Genomic DNA, 20,636 nt, shown 5'->3' with positions numbered 1-20,636 from the left:
GGTCAGAATATAATAATTAGAGCTGCAGTAAGTACAGTGAGAGGGGAGCAGTGTTCTGTCCTGGAGCCACAGTAAGTACAGCCCTGTCATTTTAGAAAAAGATGCCTAAGTTTGAAGTGGTACCTGTGTGACCACACCACACGCAAAAGGGAGAAGACGCAAACAAAGTAGTGTCCAATGTTCCATTTTGCACTGTAGCTCCATTTTGCAAAGGCTGCATTGATTATTAAAAACATTATTAAGCTTTTGCAGAATGATGTCTGAATAAAAGCACACATCAAAATGCCCAGATATCAATGTTCTCTGAGAAGCATTTAACTTATAACACACACTTATGCTGCATCTTTGAGGAAACGGGGAAAATCTTTAGCCAGTCATTGAAGACCTGTTCTTTCTGAGCTGGTGTCTCTGGTAGTCATTGGTAGTCTTGCTTCTGTCTGGAGCTTTGTCTTTGAAAAGTATGAGATTGCTTTACCCCCAGCTGGTTTTTATTGTTGTAACTCCACGTGTATTACTCTTCAGTTTGTTTCATTTTTTTGTCAAATGTATTTTTCATCCATCCATCCTTCCATCTATTTTCACTCCGCTTTTCCTGGTGAGGGTCACGGTTACAGCAGGCCAGTAGATCAGCCCAGACTTCCCTGTCCCCAGCAACAGATTCCAGCTCCTCCTGGGGGTCCCCAGGCGCTCCCAAGCCAGCGGAGAGATATAATCCCTCCAGCGTGTCCTGGGTCTGCCACGGGGTCTCCGCCCAGTGGGACGTGCCTGGATCAGCTTCAGCAGAAGCCGGACTGGGGGGCATCCTTATGAGATGCCCCAACCACCTCCACTGGCTCCTCTCGATCCGGAGGAGCAGTGGCTCTGCTCCGAGGCTCTCCTGGATTGCCGAGCTCCGCGCCCTGTCACAAAGAGTCAGCGCAGCGGCCCTGCGGAGAAACCTCATTTCTGCCGCTTGTGTCCGCGATCTCGTTCTTTCAGTCATTACCCACAGCTCATGACCATAGGCGAAGACAGGAACATAGATCGACCGGTCAGCCGAGAGCTTTGTCTTCAAGCTCAGCTCCTGCTTCACCACCACAGACCGGTACAGTGCCCGCAAAACAGCTGACGCTGCCTGATCCGCTTGTCGACCTCACGCTCCCCTCTTCCATCACTCGTGAACAAGATCCCGAGATACCTGAACTCCTCCACTAAGGGCAGCTGTTCCCCCCTCGCCTGTAGAGAGCAATCCACTCCCCCCTCCTCATGGATCGTCACCTTGTCGTGGTGGTGGGGCTTGTGTACCTCAGGGATGCGCGGAGCTATGTCGTCTGGAGCCTTGTGCTCCTGGTGGGGTCTCCCTTGGCGAACAGGTCTGAGTTGAGAGGTCAGACAAAGAACGGTCCAAAAAAGACCCTCATGACAGGGCAAACTAAGATCGAATGTACCCTGCCGGGGACAGGGTTACCAGGACCTGCCCCTGGAGACAGGCCTGGGGGTTGCGTTCGCGGGCGAGTGCCAGGTGGCTGGGCAGCCCACATAACCCAGCCAGGCTCAGCCCGAAAAGGCAATGTGGGCCATCTTATGAGATTACCACCTGCGAAACGAAGGATGAGGGTTGGGTGCGATGACAGCCCAGTGGCAGGCATGAGTGGAAAGGACCTAGATTTGTTTTCTGAGATGCTTTCATGTGAACTGAACTATAAAAAGCTCTTTGTAAAATTGTTGATATTAGTGTTAACATTGAACATTGCTGATATGCAACCTTCAGTCCAGATAAACAGGCAGAAGTGAGCAGCACTGCACGTAGTCAGGAGACCAGCACAGATATCAGTGTGTGTCACTCTGGTAGTATAATACAAGTAATTCCTGTGTGTGCTTTGCTAACATTCAACATAGTTCATTTCCAGAACAACAGGTCTGGATATATAATGCCATAGGAATTTAGAAAAACACAAAAAGCATGCGAGCCATCTCAAGGAAGGAAGTGAAGAACAAATGATCATTTTTACTTCACGCTACGGTTTATGTGAGAGAGCCTGGGGCTGCAACACAGTAATTAAACGTTAATATAACAACCTGAAATCTTGCCAAGAATTGGATTACATTGAAAATATATTTCCTTTTTTCTTTTTTCAAAAAAGAAAAAAGTTCTCCAGTTTGCTGTAATGCGACAATCGCAAACTGTACTGCACTCAAGCCGTAAAATTCACCTTTCTGTGGCAGAATCCACTGTGGAGTTACAGAATAGGTCTGCATTTTGTCTTCGCTCTCAAAATGTACTGTTCCATGCCAAAATACAGAAAATGGACTAAAAGGGTTAATCTCATTTCACAGTAGTATGGGGTTTTACAAGATCTGAGCTATTACTGACATTACAGCTTTCTGTAAATTCTGCAATCTGTAAAGGTTTTTATTTGAACATAAAATAGCTACCCCCTCCACATTCCCTAATCTTTAGCAGGATTCTCCTCAAAGTCTTCCCATGTGGGCACCTCAAATAAAGTCGGACAGCTACAGGAGAATGCCCTGAGAATAGGCCAGCAGCAGCACTCCCTTCTCCCACTGTCACTAGGAATCCAAGCATTTCTGAGCTCCATATCCTGTACATGATTGCCAGCCAGGCCAGGATCCAGTCCCAAAAGAAGGGAGAATGTGGATTCTCTCAACATGTTTTCAGCTGCTGTCAGACCAGGCAGCCATCTACTATACATTTACTGAATGCCACTGTGAGAGGCCCAGGTTATACAGTACCAAGTGTACTTGATATTACCAGTTATCCCTGTTTACAATAATGAACACAAAGGTTACCACATGTTTCCGCAACGTAATTAACCAAAAAGGTACTGTACCCACAGTGCTTCTCAGAGAAAACACAGTCTATAGTTTCTAAACGAGAAATTGCATGACTAAAACAGACAAACGTATTTGTAGAATTGCAGATTTGGTTGGCTTATTTTGATGTGTGCAGCTCTTGTTGTCTGACATGAGCCGAAAGCTGTGCCACTGCAGTCGAATCAGCTTCTCTCACAGGTATTCCTAACGTTTAAGTGCCTCAGGAATCAATATAATTCCCTGTTCTTTTAACATGGCAAGTCTAAGAAGCCCTTTGAAGTTTCTACTTCCTCTCAGACAGATTAATGTAATTTTGTTGTTGATGTTTTCTACTTGCGTATTTTCTTTCATAGACGGTGTCCTGTCAAAGTATTACTTCAAAGTAGTGTGAAACACAGAGTGAAGTCAGTGGGAGCTTTTTTATTATCATTTCTCTCAGATCTTCTCAGACATTATTGGTAAAGTACTGGTAAAGTAACCGATCAATACCACTGCTGATGCAATTAATGATCACAATACCTATATCTGGAATTATAGTAAATATATTCTCATAGAACTGAATGGAACAAACTAAAATATTTAATATTGACTGCATTGCTTGGCTTGTTGCTAGTTTAAATCTGATTGAGATCTTTCCATTAATTAGTAGTGTGCTATAAAAACAGTAGTTCACCGCTTGGCTGTGGTAGAGTTGGGGCATTCTGGTTGATTGTGGTCAAGGGAGCACTGTATGAATAATCGGTCTTTAATCAGAACCTCCCCCAGACAGCTGAAGTGAGCTGAAAGAGATGCGGACACAAAACCCCACCATCAGTGGAGCTAAGCTTAAAACAGGTGATTACACATAGTCTCTTTAACGGAAAGTTGTTAGTGTCTGTAGTTGCACAGTGATCTTGTTGAATGTGGCTAATGGAAACTGACAAATGTGATCCTGGGATAATTTAGATCATTTAGCTATGGAATCATCAGGCAAGCAAGAAGAGCTAAGTGGAGCTCCTTTTGACTGGTCATTTTCCGAAGCTCTCCATTTTCGTTCTTGGGTAGACAACACACTTTCTCTAACTATCTCCTTGATTGCACAATCAGGTTTGTTCAATGAAAATTGTGAAAGTTGTTGGTGTGCAGTCCCGTTCCTGCTTTGCTGTAAGTACCAGTAACTCTGCTGAGAATCTGGACCTGAGCCAGGCCCTCACTATCTGTCTCATGGTTTGTTTTTGTTTTAAAGATGGCATGTCCCCATATCAGTTTTCCCACATGATCCAGAGAGACATAATCAGTCAGCAAGAGAGTGGGATGTTTTCTTTTTCCGTGTGTGGGAGCCTGCACACCTGAGATACATGAATACATTGTGTTTACTTAGCTGCTTTTCTTACGGGGTGCCAGAGATTTGCAGATGTATAGGTCCGATGGCTCAGAGATTAACCAGAGAACTATCTTAAATAAATGCATTGCGTTTTAATCAGGCTCTTGAGAATATTAAACCATTGTATTTAATCCTTGTTTAAAATTATTCAAAATTTAAATGAGGCAGGTGGATTAAATTTAATCTGGAGAGAGTGTGTGTTGCAATTATTCTGTGTAGTACAGGGTGCATGTGCGCTGGGGCTGGAGACCTGCAAGGTGTGAGTATACTGAGTAGGATATGCAGGGGAGCAGGTGAAATGTAGTTTCTTTGTGACTCAAGATTGTAACTCAAGTCTAATTACTGTGCATTTGATGAGGGTACTCGGAGTAGGGGAATACGATTTTCCCCATTTTTTCTGTCACATGTTGATCATGAAACTTTTCATTCATTTTTTTAAGGCTATAACTGCAAACCCAGACCTGTCAGTTTTCCAAAACAGACATTTAGACATGATTTCTGCACAGACGTCTGCAAAGTGGAATAACACAGGTCTTCCACTCAACAAGGAAAAGCCAATCCTACTCTTGGCTCCCTTGTAGGAAGTGAAGTAAATTATTTTGTTCAGGATTTTAAAGACACATTTTGGATGCGTAATTGGTCTACAAGTTCAATTCTAAAATGTTTTTTTTTGTTCATATGTCCCTACAAACTACAGAAGGAGTACTGGATTGGAAGATGATCGTCTCTTGTTTTTCCAATGGGTCGTATTTCCATTTTTTAACCACAGTTTCTTTCACATTTCCTTGTGATCCCACCCAGAGCAGAGCAGTCACTCAGGGTCAGATCATTGAGCCCTGCAGTCCAGACATCACTGGCTGTTTCCACTTGTGCACCAACATTTGCTGTGTAATAAAAACTAGTAGTTCAATTTTACATTTTGTAAGATACCCCTGCTAACCTTGCAAGGCCTACTGTTAGATACAGGATATGTGGTAACTGTATATGAAACATGAAGACTTAATTTGGATGTTTTCTTATTGGTGGAACAGCATGTTAACGTGTTTCACAAAGACTGCACTCTGTATCTGTCGTGTTGTAAGGATTATTTATCAGATTCTTTATTATCTGCTTGCTCTTCAGATACCCTTCAGAAATCGCAAACCGGCCATTCACCCAACAGCCAGCAGGGGACAGCACCACCCACCACAGGGGTCCCAGAGGGAGAGCTCATGCTCCAGGTACACAATGGGGTGGGATTGGGCAGACAGTGTAAGTCCTGGGGAAAGAGTATTGAAAGAGAAAGCCTTTATTGGAAGGGAGATTTAGGAATGGGATTACGTTAAAGTTTGGTGGAAAATATAGCATCCATTGCTATGAACCATGAATATGCTTGATTCAAACTGTGCATCAACTTGTAAATGCAGGGGAACTGAAATCCATTTACAGGCGCTTGTGTTACAAGTTCGGTCTTGCTCAAAGCAGGCTGACCCACATCCTGGGTGGGTTGCAGATATCTAGGGTCACCCTGCTGACATCCAGTCATCCTGCGAGTAGAGCTGTTGAAAACAATGATCTGTGATCTGTGTTACACATTTCGCAAATGCCCCCCACCCCTGTTGTCTCCAGGCGCTGAATGGCTTTGTACTGGTCGTGACCGGAGATGGCACTGTATTTTACACCTCCCACAACATCCAGGATCACCTCGGATACTACCAGGTATGGTGCCTGGTGCCAGGTATATTGGTGTGATTTTCCACTTTTTAAATTTAAGATTGTAAATATAAGGAGAGTGATTAATAATATGTTAGAATATGTCTTGGTTTATAGTAACTACAGTACTTAATCACAGGAACCCAACCAGATGTTTATTGCAAAGGATCAGCTTCTACAACAGGAATGGGCAACTTGCTCCAGACACCCACTATCTTTTGTGTAGAGACAACAACTCCTGTTTTCAAGATCAAGTGCACATCCTTTTAAATTCCATTTGTGATTGTGAGTGAATAAGCAAACACAAGCGACTGAATGCTCAATTCAGCTGATGTGCTTAGACCTAAAAATGCATAACCTCAGCCAGAAAGAAAATCTTGTTTTTAATCTTGACAGAATCAGGGCAAATATGTTCATCTGGATCAAGGGCAAGACGTGTGTTTGTGCAGACATTTTTATGTTTATTAAATTGATAAAAGAATGAAAATAAGGTTTAAAGGACTTGAAGACGGTGATTTACACCTGATCACAGGTGGTCAGCTGTAAGACGCCTTTAAGATCTAAATGTTTCTCCGAAGTGTTTCTAGTAATAAAGTGTATTTGGTATAGCGCCTTTAAAAGCCATATTCCTGATGCTTCTCGTGAGGAAGCATGACCCACGCTTGCAGCCGCGCACAGCGATCAGGGTGGCTCTCTTTGCTCCGAAGAGGGCGATGCAGTGATGGTATCTGTTAGTGTGGGCTTCTCTGTGATGGCCCAGCCTTGCCTTTCAGAGTGATGTCATCAACCAGACCATCTTCAAACTCATCCACACGGAAGACCGGGTGGAGTTTGACAGACAGCTGACGCTGGACCTCCCAGTGGACCCAGGTAGGACTCCTTCAGTACCACGGGCGTGTTGTCTCCGTTCTGCACGACTGACCGAGCTGCAGGGGCACAAGTAGAAGCTCTTGCAATGATTAGCAAAAACCTGCAATTTTGTCAAACTCCATGCACACATGAATTTGTCCACACGGAAGAAAGTAAATGTTGTCATTTCTGTTCCCGGTGCTGTTTGTGACTGTTCGCCACCCCCTGCGTTTTGATTGAAAAGTACTGCTGCAAGCCAGAGGGATGTGAAAGCTGTGGAAGTCATGCTTTTCGGCAGAAATACAGAGATGTGACATCTGTGACGGCAGCACAAGAGTTTGTTATCCACAGAGAGCTTTAGAAGATGCATTCTTTAATATTTGATTCTGTTACAGAACTAAAAGGTTTCATGTGATCAGTTCAAATAGGATCCATCTGTGCATTTTTAAACTCCAAGGAATAAAGCCTCATATCTAAATTACTGATTTCTACATCAATTGATAAATGTGGGAGCGTTTTCAAAAGAACTTCACGCATTTTAGGATATTCAATAAAATGACTACTATTGCTTACTCAAAGGTTTGCAGCAGTGCTAAAGGATTTTTCTTTAAATAGCAACTTGAAAAAGTTCCTGTGGTGGATTAACATGTAGCAAAAACAGGAACAAGCTTGTTCTACCTGTTTGGTTCCAGACATAAAAGCAACAGCCATGACTTGATTGGAAAACAAGTATTCACAAGCGTGGATGTGCTACTGAAGCACCAATGCATGCTTACAGTGACATTTTATGTACTTTGCAGTGAAACTATGGGAGTTTTTGCAAAATAGTTGTGTGTACTGTGAGGTGAATGCACCTACAGTATGCAGATTTGTAGGGCTCTTGAATGTACATACAGTAGCTCTGACACTGGTAGTTTTGCAAGGTTTGGCTTGATCAGCATATTTCAGGGGTTAAAATATCTGTACCTCATGATTGTCACTTTGCTATGAGAATCAATAATAAAAAAACAGAGCTTCTGCAATCATTTGCATGCATTAAGGACTGTTTCAGGTTTTTGTTTTTGAATTATTTTGAAAATCTGAATCTGGACCAAGCATACAGTATGAAGGATCACTCGAGTTCGCATTCAGCAGTCCCAAGGAGGTTTGCTAACACAAGCTGCCTCGCTTTGCTGTCATTTTTTAACTGAAACCAGTGACACTACAGGTGGAGAGTGAAGGAAAGAATGAAAAGAATGTTCTGATAGCAAAGTGACAGCTCGCTTTTTTCAGAATGAGCTTGTTTCTGTCTCTCACTGATTGATGGCCTGAAATGTCTTCCCTACACTCTTACGGAGAGTTCTATAAACTACAGATTGAGAAAGAGTCTTTGGCTCATTTGAATGTGAACAAACAGGATACCACAAGGGCTATACAATACTCATTGGTTGGTCACACGGGTAGATTATAATCAGGTCATGTTTTGTTTCATGATCCTCCTTCCAAGCTGTAATTAGAACTTATCTAGATGCTCTCCTTGAATTTTGAGTTTCATTTCATGAATACAATACCTTTTTGTGGAGTTTAGTTACCACTGTTTGAGAAGGCATCTTGGAGAAAGTCAGTAGACGCATGGTAAAGTGCAGACACAGGGCACCCTCAATTTTGTATCTCTAGCTCTACCTAAAAGAGACAGCACAACATAACTTACATAAGGAAAAAAATACAATGGAGAAAAAGCAGAACAGTAATTTCTGAGTAATTTAACAAAGAAAGGAAAACATCAAAAACCTAGTCTCTGTGTGCTAAGGTTTCAAAGTCTGAAAAAGAAAAAAAGCAATGAATGGTCTTACATTGTTTTGAACCTGTTGAAAGGAAATGCGATACACCTATCTCACTGGGAGTTGTTTGAAATTGAGAAGCAGCTGGCATCTAGGCGTCGTGAAAGGAAAGCTCACATTTAAGTATACTGTAAGTAGAATGAATTAGAACAAATGTGGGTGAACTTTCAGATTCAGAGCTGGAGTAAAATTCAACCATTAACACCTGGACACCCAAGCCAGACCAAGTGTGCCTTTAAACAAGCCTGTAATCTGACACAACATTCTGTAGGGAATTCAAAGGTTTGCAAAGCATACCTTCTACTTTGTTGGTTCCTAGTTACTAGATAATTGATCCAAATATCACATTCCCAAATGTGTGAAAGATAATGCATATCTTCTTCAATAACATTGCTTGTAACTTGTTGCAGATAGACTCCCCCCACCCCGTCTCTATTATTTTCATTTTATGTGTTAATGTGATTTGGCCAGTTTTTTTTTAAGGGATGGAAAATGACACAGATGTGCTACTGCGACATAGCCACCTGCAGAGCCATTTGCTCTTTGAAACTGACACGTAGCAATCTCCACATCTCCTAATGGGAGGGCAAACCTGATCAGAGGAGCATCTAATCGCTCTGTAACATCACTGCAAGCCGTGGCGCCCAGCACGTCTCAGGTGGAGCAGTTTGCTGGAAAGCTGAGGCAGCCCTGGCTGACTAATTCTTTCCCCTTTTGAACTCGGCTGCTTGGAAATCCTGGCCACAGACTGGGCAGCAGCATGCCCCAGATTCAATCTGGCAACACCTGAGCCATGGAGCTCCACCTGTACGCCATGGAAATACCTTCCCCTTGCTTCATTTTCCCTTTTGCGTATTATTATTTTCTAAAAATGTTTATGTTGATGTACAATGGGCTTTACCATCTCATATATGTAAGGAGAATACGCATGCCAGCTCTGATTCACATTCTCCAGCACCATGTGTAAGCTTGCTGTTCGAGACCACCTGCCTCTTCTTGGTTTTCATTCCAGCAGAGCTGAAATTCTGAGGCCCATACAGACTGAGTTGCTTCCTTCATTATTTGACACCATGAGATTTAGAAAGCATGTAGGAACCACATACACCATGTAGGAACCACTGTGACAATGTGTTGCACTTGTGCAGCGTTTTTTTCTTCTTGTTTGCTTGATGTTTTGTCATTTGGACAGGAGACCAAGGCAGCTGTGGAGGCTTGCCGGCCCAGTCTGCTCCAGACCACCCTAGCCTGAAGACCCAGAGCTGTGTGGACCGCAGTTTTGTGTGCAGAATGCGCTGCCTGCTGGACTGTGTCTCCGGCTTTCTGGTGAGCAGCCCCTTTTATTAAACAGATTCAAGCCTCTCGAATTATACGGTGGTCTTCTTCTTGAAGGATTTCAAAGTGTTTGCTAGGTGGAGGGAGGCTCACTTAATCCACCACTGAAGCACATCTCTCTCTGAGGTGGTGGGCAGCAGCTTTTCTTATACCAGCTGCTCAACTTTGTTAGAGATTATCTGGGTAAAGGAGCACTTTTTTGGTCTGCTAAATTGTTCGGACAGATTAAGACTTCATGAACTGGAGAATAGTGCTTCGAGTTTTCAAATAGTGCTAGGGGTACTTTAAAGATCTCACAAAGAACTTTGGTTTAGCATCTACTGTGAAGTTAGAGCCCCACAAAACACACTGTCTCCCATCAGGTATTTATTTGGGATTTCTAGTCTAGAGGAATGAACACTACCTATTGGTTAATTTAGTGATTGCAAAGTTCCTGGGCCAAGAAATAGCTGTGTTCAGGTTGTGTAGTCCTCCAATGAGTCTGTGCAGTGCACAGTCCTGTAGCATGTCCTAAAGTTTCTACTAATAGTCTTGTCCCATTTTCCATTGAAATGCTTGCAATCAACAGATGTCTTTTAAAGTAGAGTGTTAAAGCTTATTGACCTGGCTTACTACCATTTAATTTTTAATCTGCACTTTTCTTTCATGTAAATGTGCATTTTGCATAGTTTGTAAGTTTCATATTAAAGAAGAATTTTGACAGAATGGCATCTCAGGTGAACAGTGAAAGAGTCATTTTTTCCAATCTGTCAGTTGAAGAGCTTCAAAGATGAACTGAAAACTAGTCTGACAATGAAAGGCTTCATTCCCAGTATTTATACATTTGTGTAAAAGAAAGAGTTTATTTTGCCCAGGCTTAACATCAGAACATTTGTCAACCTGACAGTGCACCTGTGAAGTGCAAGGCAGTTCATTCTACTGTACATGAAAAACAAGTAAACACTAGTTCTTCTGTTCTCTGTAGTGTTGTCTGCTTTCCTTCAAATCCACATTTCTGAACCCAGATCTTGGCTGGACAGCAGTAGTTTTGCGGCCTATTTTGTTCAGTTTTGCCACTGTAAAAATTAATGGTCATAATGCAGACATTTCAGTGAAAGTTCTGAAGTATCTGGCTATCATTCCATTGCCCTGAAGACAGACAGTCAACAGCTAAGTCTTATTTTACAGTGACTTGTATTTAGTGACTTTTCTTTTCATCCAATACTACTGAGATCACTGCATGAGGTATCAGTTTAGTGCCATCTATTGGTGAGTCTAGGGAACCAATTCAGGACAGTCACACTGTCATCTGATCTTGGTCTAAAATGTGTTGAACATGAGTTCGTTCCATCGACTGTCTCTGCGTCTTGTTCCTTTTGCAAAAGACACTTCATTCAGTTCATGTGCAGGGGCAGTTGGGTGAATGCAACAGTTTCCAGTGCATTTACTGAATTAGGTTCTCCTAAAAATCTGGAACCAGAAATGTTACCTTGACATATTTTAGGTTTTGTAAAGAAGAAGGAGGTGCAATATTTACACCATGGCTTAAAAGGTTGCTAGGTCAAGCCGGAGAACTGTGTGGTTTTATTCCACCAGCTACAAATATTGTGGGATTTGAACTTCAGACTTCATCTGTGATATTCAGTAATTTTTTATATTTACGGGTCTTGGTGATTGAAAGTGTGTGGCGCTGTGGTGTACTGCTTACCATTACTGGTTGTGCTGGCAGGTCTGGTTCAGTTTCGGTCCTGGGCTACTGTGTGATTGGAGTTTGTTTGTTCTCCCCATGTTTGCCTGCATTTTTCTCCGGGTGCTCCGGTTTCCTCCCACAGTCCAAAAACATATCTGTAGGTTAATTAACGTCTAGGAATACTGGTCCCGGTGTGAGTGTGTCCATCTGGCCTGCGATGGACTGGCTTGCTGATACAGGCTCCAGCTCCTCTGCACCCTGTTTTGGAAAAAGCAGTTAGAAAATGAATTGATGAGTGGTGATGAAAACTGGATGGCGTACTTTCTTGACCAGATTGCCAGTAGAGCGCTGCCCACTCCCTGCCTGCCCCCGTCTCAATCCCTCCACCCCAACCTATCTGTCCTCAGACCCTGCAGGTCCAGGGCAAGCTGAGGCCTCTGCAGGAGTTTGGAGATCAGGCTGCAGGTGGACAGGAGAACCCAGCCCAGATTGCCCTGTTTGCCATCGCTGTGCCCGTTCACCTGCCCGCCATCGTGGAGATCCGCACAAGGAACCTGAATTTCCGCACTAAACACGAGCTGGACTTCCGCCCTATCGAGATGGACAACAAGTGAGTGTCGAGTCCAGCTTTCTGCTTCTCAGAACGTTGTGGAGCAGTCGAGTGCAGACTGTATTGGACTTTCTGCACCACCGGAATAAACCAAACCTTATTATTCTTTACGAGTCTTTCATTATCAGCCATTTCTACAGTGAAGATCTTTTTAAAGGTGTGTCAGCTGTAAACCATGTTGCAGTCACTCCTGAACAAGCATTGTCATCTCTGGTCCTGCCAGTCTGGCAGTTCTAGGGTTCTTAATCCGCCACTGAATGCCTGAGGATAAAAGGTTAAGCGATCTCCACTGGTCTTAAAGTACAGAGAATTTAAAGAGACTTTGGATACCTGAGGAAGGTGGATCTTAAGGGTCACTTTAGCTAGGTTTTAGCTGCAACAGCAGTTACAATCAACTACGTGACTTTAGTTTGTCTATGGAGTGTATTATTTCAGCCTCCCATGTGTTACATTGGACTGATGATTAGAGTTGTACTTTTCTTTCTAGAGGGAAGACAATCCTGGGCTGGAATGAGACGGAGCTGAAATCACAAACGGGATATTTCTACATCCATTTTGAAGATTTGGTCTACTGTGCTGAGGGCCATATCAAGTGTGAGTGTGCAAAGCACATATCTCTAGGAATGACCCTCTACCTTTCTGACAAGGATCTTTTCCTAAACCTGCCTGTTTCAACTGCAGGAGTCGCAGCCCTTTGTCAAAGCTGTTCTCTGAGCACTGCTTTCTTCCCTCGGTCACACCACTTTCCTGCACGGGCCATTGATCATAAGCGGTAGTGCTCATTTTCAAAGTAGTATACTCCAGCTCCAAGGCAGTGCGGGTGTGCAAAGCTAAAATTAATATTTATCTTAATCACGCATGGTGTTATGAAATAGAGGAAGTGACATGGAGTTTTTTTGAATGCAAAAAAAGGGCAAACATACAAAGCTTGTACTAGAGTGAAGAGCTTTAAACTGCTTTTTTTCATCTGAATTCAAGGCTAGAATCTCCTTGATCTTCTGTCTATGCTCTTTACATCACCATGATTGCCGACAGTTTGTATCTGCTTTACTAGACCTTTCTATGCTTTTCCTAAGGTAACTGTGCTCCCCAGTAATTGACTGCTTAAACCTTGACTTTTACAAATGCTGTCTCGTACATGAAGGACTCCTACAGACCTGGTCCTTGTGGCAGCTTAGGTTGTGTTTCTCACTGGCACAAATGGTATAACTTTGTGCTGGGTCTGGGTCAGTTCTACAGCCTTGCTCTTAGGGACTACAGTACATGTTTTTTTTCCCCAAGTTGTTAACAGTGGTTGTTTGAAAATTAAATCTTATGTATATAAACCAAAGAAAACATTGAGGCCCAGAAAAACCGTTCATTTTGTCCCACTTTATTGAATGCTGGATTGGATTAAACAAATGAAAGTGTGTTTGGGACAATAGTGATATATTTTATTCAGTGGGTGCTTACAGATGCCCTGCGTCTTCTGGTCTCTTCTGCTATTCATTCTACCCGAGTTCTCGTTACTGCGTATTTCAGAATGCTTGCTCTGCAGCTGCCCTTTATTTATGCACCTGGCCTTCTGTATTTAACAGCTAGTTAGCCCAGAATCCGAAAGGCACAGGAACTCCCTGCCCTGAGAGTCAGGAATGACAAATCCTCTTTGAGATCGGCATGTTCCAATTCTGGGTGTTCTACAAGTCCGTCCAGTTCTGATCACCAGTATTTTTAAAGCCAGTGCGTATGAAGTGATAGCTTTGAAAATACAAGAGATGCACGTGGCCTCACGGGCAGCACTAACAGGGCAGATTTATTCAACGTGCCCCTTGGGCGAGAAGTCTGGAGGCCCCCGGAACCTGGGGGTGGGCCATGCGTCTCCCTGGCGCTGCGGGGGGTTCCAGCTTTTTCTGTGGGAGGAAGTGAAGTTGTCACTGAGTCCCTCGCAAACCCTTGGTCAGGAATGTCCGGTAGAGCCCTTGACAGGAAAATCCTCCTGTTCACGGCTACTCAGAATAGGCTTCCTGTTGTCAGCATTCCTTCAAGGGTGCGGTGGAGGGAGGCGGCCTTTCCTGGCAGTGATTGAAGTCAGTGATAGAATTCCCACCTGGCCTTGCAGGGCTTAAAAGTCCAATCCCTTTCTTTAGTGAATCCCCAAACTTAAATGATTCTCAAGTGCTTTATTATTTCTTTCTGCTTTGTAGATATGTTCGATTCTGCTTTAATTTTCTGGTTCATTTTCCAATCATTTTGATCCCACTGATTTTCATAGGCCTTTCCTAAAGGAAGGTAATACAGCTCACTCTCTCCGTTAACAGCTGATGCCAGTATCTGGGAGTAAAAGGGAGTCTTTCAATGTGCCTGCTGGTCATATCATCTCAGATTTTACTTAGTGGAGGTACAATGTTCAGTCTTGTAGTTTCAGGATAACTTTGAAATCCTGCCCTGTGTCAAAAGGTGCTGAAATCAGCACACAGGGGAGACCTTCCAGGGTGATTTCACTGTTTTGGTTTTCTGTTTTCACATTTTGCACTTTACTCTTTGTCATTTTTTTCCTATTCTCTTTTTTTTAACTTTCAGCATCGTCTTTGTCATCATATACTGTATTTTGATCACCAGGTGACAATGTTCCCACTGCCCAACACTCCGACTTGTGCTGGGGTCCTGAGATTATTAGCTATGATACATTTTGAAACAATGCTTATAAAGGTGTGAGGGCTAGAGCACTGAGCCAAGATGTTTCTGGAAACCAGGAGGCATTCAAAGACAGTAACTGCAGATATGTCATTAGAATACAATAACAAGCAACTGAATAAATATTAAAAGAAACAGAAGTACGGAAAAGGTAAATATGATGTGCAGAACAGCCTAACATAAATCAACTAATCAAGGGCTAAGTGCAAAACCAAAACCAAGCATAGGAGAGTTTTGATCAGGACATTTGGGTGGAGATACCACAAATAGATCTCTTGAAAAGTAGTTACAGATTGCTAAATGGGGCTGGAAAAGAGATAAAAAAAGCATTGCCGATTTCTAAATTTTATAACAACAGTAATGGTGCCATTTTGCGTTTACTCACCTGTCACCTAGGAGGACCAAGACTGGAAGAGACACGATTCAGCAACCCCTAACGTTCAGCAACCTATGTGGTGCCTTTTTTATGCCAGCTGTTCACTTCCCGGTCACAGTACATTCTCAGTTGAAAAACACCAAGTGGGGGAAAAAACAGGAAGAGAACAGATGCTGAACACACTAAAAAACACTAGAGCGCACGGAATGTAACAATAAATGTTTCCCCATGCCTATATGCCGCTTTCCTGCAGTGTATAGGAAGTAATGTGCCCAGCTGGGTTTTTCAGTGATGAAGACCGGGAGCAGTGGGGTGACAGTCTTCCGTCTGCTGACCAAGAACTACACCTGGGTGTGGATCAGTGCCATCGCTCGGATAATTTATAAAGATGGAAAGCCCAGCTTCATCCTGGCCACACAGAGGCCTCTGACGTGAGTACAGCCTGGCACCGAGAATGGGTGTGCACAGACTCATGCTCGCAAAATGCTACGAATAATATCCATAGTATAATACTGTTATATGTAGTATTTGAGTCAAAAGATGTTTTTGATGAATAATGTATCAACCAACATTTAAGTGTCATGTCTGTGTTTATAGTCACTAGTGGAACCATTGCTTTATGTACTTATGTACTTGTGGAGGGTGTGAATACTTTTTTCTCTGACAGCATATTTAATTCTGGTGGCTTGCAATCACTTGTTTTGAGATGTAGCTGTAGGAAACCAGTAATTCACCTTTCTCAGTGATGTCAGTGTTTTCAGACAACATAGGGGTTTTCCAAGTACTTCACCTAGCATTACAAAACACCGTGCGTGGGAGTCGACATGTAATGAGAAAACGTCAGGAATTATTAGAGTAGCTCTCCCTTTCCTCCTTGTAATGTTTTCATTGCTGTCTCTAATTAAATCAATATTGAAGTGGGGAGATAAATCTGCAAGTAATTTCTGTCTTATATGGAAGTCATTACACATTGGAGGTGATGTTCTGCTTAGCACTTAGTGCCCCTCGTGCCACCCTCTCCCTCCTGTGCTTAATGAATTGGAGATGCTCCCTCTGTGCCTACAGGGATGCTGAGGGAGAGGAGCATCTGCTGAAGAGAGCCAAACTCGAGTGCTTCCCCACGGACAGCCAGTCTCTGCTGTACGACAGCACTGACTTCCTGCACCCTGATGCAAGGGCCTTCCTGCACCAAGTGGAGCAGCAGTGCCGTGCCCGCGGGCACCTCCACTCCAATGTCGTGGGGGACAGTATGAGCCAGGACAACCCCCCTTACATCTACCGGCCCCCTGAGGGCCCCTGCCCACAGCCCTGGCCCCATTTCCCCGCAGAGGTCAGCATCTGGGAGCTATTATGGCGCTACGGGCTGTGCCAAGAGGATCTGGACGCCATTCTGCAGGATGAGGCCATCGCCCAGGTGCAGGCCTTCGACGCCCCTGAAGATCTCCTGAACTTCGTGCTGCAGGGAGCCCTGCCCTCCTCCCAGGCTCAGCTCCCTGGCGCCTCCCAGAGACAGGGATCCTCCCCTGAGCCTGCTGTTGAAGCCAGCTACCCTAGAAAGCCCACTCAAGGCGGTGACAGACTCCCTGATCTTGGCACCTCCCCATCGCTGTCTCCGACCTTGCACGCAGACCTCTTCCACTCTGGGTCCTTGGCACCCCTCACCGACCCCTCCAGCACTGAGCGCCTCCTCACAGTTCTTTCTGAAGCCCTGGCTCAGCAGAGCTGCCCTCCTCCCTCTTCCTCCTCCTCGTTCCAGCAGCCAGCTTGGCCACTCACTCCCCCCAGAGGACTCCCATCCTGCAGATCCCCTCTCGCCAGCTAAGAGGCTTCGCGCTGGGGGCATCCCAGACCTCCTCAGCCTGTCGATGCCTGGGCTCCCATGGACCAACACCCACTGAGGTCCTCCTCAAAGCCATCTGTCCTTCCAGGTTAATAACAGTTTTGCCAGTTTCTTGATTATTCAACCATGAAATCATGAAGAAAGACTATCAATAACAGGAGCGTTGCAACTCTTCCTTTAGGTTCTCAACACACCCAGGAACAGCAGAGATGTACTGTAGGCCAACTTTAGCAACAATATCCTGTGAAAAGCATTTAAAAGGAATTAACTTTTTATTGTTTTTTTAATCTGAACACAATATTTCTATTGCAGGAAAAATGTGGGTTTGTATGGAACTATACCTCAAAAGTAGCATTTGACTCTTGTTCCTGTATCCTGATGGCTGATGAGAGCTTTACCCCAGTCAAGAACAAAGTCCTGAGGCTGAACAGCTGAAAGGATGTCTTGAAACAGGGATCTGAAAAATGATTTAATAATGATTTAGTCATTTAAACAATGTCTGCCTTTATTTAGGAAAAATGTGTGGTAATATCAGAGCATTCTGATTGTTTGTAATTCAGTGTAGTTTTCTAAAGTCATATACTGTAGAAAAATATATGTCTATATATTGAATATACAGTAGGATGTACTTGTAGTTAGCTTTATGACCATGGTGGAGTTCATACTGTGGAGATACTCCTACCTAAACACAGAGCTCTTTGTTTCTATAGTTATAAAGTGCTACAACACTCCAGTTGTAAACATCAGTCATTGTTCTATTTGAATGTGACAGTATAAAGCACATAATAATGGAGCAAATATCTTATAGTTACAGGTACAGATGGTTTTAAAAAGTCACAACACTTCTAAATTAATTTTATAAGACCTGCATGGATGTACTGTATATATTAATCTCTATAAATACATGGGTAAATAGAGGTTTGTAAATCCATTTCCTTCAAACCCAATTAAATGCACTTAACTTAGGCAGATGAATTTTGCTCTTACAAAGTTTGTACAATATACCAGAATTTGATACCCCTTAGGGTTCCCAGTAGTTTGTTTCACCTTGACGACACCTTGCTTTTCTGTCTTGTGTTATATAATAATCTGATACAAGCAGAGTACAGAAAGAAACAATTTTGCAAAGTGTTTGAAACACTGTATTTGCTCTTTTAATGGTTCACGAAATGTGTGTATATATATGAATATAATTAGTAATAACTGGGTATAATAATCACAAGATTATTCTCTATAAAAAATTATCAGCATAAAACCTAGCATTACAAAAAGGCTAGTATGCAAAACTAAAGAGCAAAGAGAGCTCATTTTGATCTTTCCTTATTGATCTCTGAAAAAAACACCACGGTGTTTGAGTGTAATGCTAGAGACATGTCCTTTCCTTTCTGTTTGTCCCTGAGTTTGTCTAAGCTGTGTTACCAACCTGAGCTCTGCTGTGGAATGGTTTTAGTACACACTTATATCTGTAACACTCTACATTACTATATTTTGTTATAGCTGTGTCATTATTCTTTTAATTGCCTCCCTCACAGTTCAGCTTGATGTCAGACACTCTGTTCCCCAGATCTCAGTTGGGTTTATTTTGATGTATTTAAGTTAGATGCTGTTTCTGGTGAGAGATCTCACACAGACTCACAGGCACATCTTTATGTTAATGCAATTCGTCATATCATTAAATTATTCTCCAAAGTGTCTTATACAAGATAATCATAGTTTGTACAACGGAGTGTTGCAATTTCACACCAATTTCACACAATTGTCAAAATAAGTGTAAATGATGCACATAGCACTATAAGTAGGGCGGTAAAATGAGGCGAGTGTAGTGTCATGTCATGGTCTACACAGTTTTAAACTCCAGAAGTCAGAGTCAAAATACAAAGAGGAGGGATGACAGTGCTAGACAGTAAAAATGCAAATCCTGAAAGTGAATGTGTCCATCTTATCACAGGCACGTTACATAGAAGATTGTAGTAACAGACAGGGATGCATGACCGTGTGTTTTTAAAAAATAGGCAATTTGCTCTTTGCCTTCAATGAATGTGTAAGCAATTTGCTGCTCTAAATGATATCAGTCTTGTACAGTAAGAAGGGATCACCTTGCTGTGTTCTCCCTTTAGGTACAGCAGGCAAAAAAGCCGAAAGAATATTATTTTTATAAATAAACTGAACGTCCTTGCATTTTTGTGACTTTCAGTTTGGTTCTACAGAGTTTAGCAAAATAAACTGCGTTTGTTTTTATTTTTAAACCTGTGAACCTTTTGCACTCTTTGGGTGTGAATGGCTTTCTTTAAGCTTAACGTGTATCTCAAGATGATTATTAAACAAGAACGTTTTGTGAAGGAGTTTTTTTGTTGTTTGTTTTGTGCGAAAAGGCTGGGGTTACAATAAGCCATCAACTTCAGAGTTTTGAACTTCAGGGTGAAACAGCAGATTATGTTTTTAACACAAGGGACATATTCAGAGTACCTTTAACTGGGTGCAAACTGTATAACTACAGCAGCCCTTTTTTATACGGTAACAGCATTTTGTAAGAAGGCAGATACAGTACAAACAACAGTGAGACTGAACACATTCTTCTTGGTAACCTGAGGCCTCTATGCCCAGGGATTGAAAAGAACCACTTGTTAACTTGTAACTTTCAAGAAACTGTTCCGAGTCACTGTGTGACAAACCTGAGAAGACTTGGAGAGAATTGTGTTGTAGTTGTCCAACCACAAATCATTGTTAAAATAGTGGAACTCTTTTTTAAAATGTTTCATGTAAATAGTGTACTGGCAATATGATTAAGAAACATTTAATATTGCATATTGTGCACTTCTGTTGTTAAATATACAGTATGTATAGACAACAGTGTGGTCCTTAATGAATTAGAAATGCCTAATTTATTAGATGTAATTTCAAATTGCTTATTAATAAGTACCATTATTTACTTAGCAGATATCCTCATCTGAGGTCACTTACAATTGAGAATTAATTTTAAGTGAAATTACAAGGAATTATATTTCATATTCAAATGATAAGAATTTAAACTGCCCACAGAGTATTGATACAGAACTTCTTAAAAACAAATGTCCAGATCAACCATTTAACACCATATACTGTATATGACAGCTCTTTAACCATTCAAACGTTGCTGATGGTCTGTTTAAAGTAAGATGGCCCAGTGGCAATTTGGGGCTGGCACACCTGAATTTGGTGGGTTTGTATGCTCTCTGACTGTAGAGGGGTTTTTCGGTGTCTTTTCACCTTCACACACCTGCAGGTTAAGATGGATTGGCTACTTTCCATTTTCCCTTTCCAGGGGGTTTCAAGGGAAATTAATGTAACGGGGGGTGTACCCAATACAACTGGTGCTAGCATTTGGTCTACAGAGTGATAGGACAGGATGAGGTTGATAAATTAAATATTCCTGAGTTATAAATCGTGCATATTCTGAAATCCTCTCTGGTGCACCTGAAGAACCTGCTCCAGGGATGGCTGGTCCTCAGGCTGAGTAATTCTGCTCCCTGGCCAACAAGTGTTAAATAATTCACCAGGCATTGATCTGATATCACACCGGAGACAGCTGGCGCCACAGTCTCTGCCACAGCAGTCTGTG

General features: G+C 42.6%; 1 protein-coding gene across 2 annotated transcripts in view; it reads left to right on the top strand.

Moving 5' to 3' along the window:
- LOC102688412 (aryl hydrocarbon receptor-like) overlaps positions 1–19,377 on the top strand; it is a 34,831-nt gene extending 15,454 nt beyond the window's left edge. The window contains exons 1-9 of one of the 2 annotated variants that reach the window (XM_069181193.1): positions 4,317–5,065; positions 5,300–5,397; positions 5,786–5,875; positions 6,643–6,739; positions 9,728–9,861; positions 11,947–12,149; positions 12,637–12,743; positions 15,488–15,629; positions 16,264–19,377. In XM_069181193.1, coding sequence (XP_069037294.1) covers positions 5,389–5,397; positions 5,786–5,875; positions 6,643–6,739; positions 9,728–9,861; positions 11,947–12,149; positions 12,637–12,743; positions 15,488–15,629; positions 16,264–17,020 — 1,539 coding nt within the window. In that variant the 5' untranslated portion in view covers positions 4,317–5,065; positions 5,300–5,388 and the 3' untranslated portion in view covers positions 17,021–19,377. Of the gene's footprint in view, positions 1–4,316; positions 5,066–5,299; positions 5,398–5,785; positions 5,876–6,642; positions 6,740–9,727; positions 9,862–11,946; positions 12,150–12,636; positions 12,744–15,487; positions 15,630–16,263 lie in introns of those variants that run through there. The other variant, XM_069181192.1, reaches the window with a different exon arrangement.
- Positions 19,378–20,636: the final 1,259 nt, after the last annotated feature.

This window comes from Lepisosteus oculatus, chromosome 20 (genome assembly GCF_040954835.1).
Source record: "Lepisosteus oculatus isolate fLepOcu1 chromosome 20, fLepOcu1.hap2, whole genome shotgun sequence".
Lineage (NCBI taxonomy): Eukaryota > Metazoa > Chordata > Actinopteri > Semionotiformes > Lepisosteidae > Lepisosteus > Lepisosteus oculatus.
This window is presented reverse-complemented; position numbering and strand designations above follow the sequence as displayed.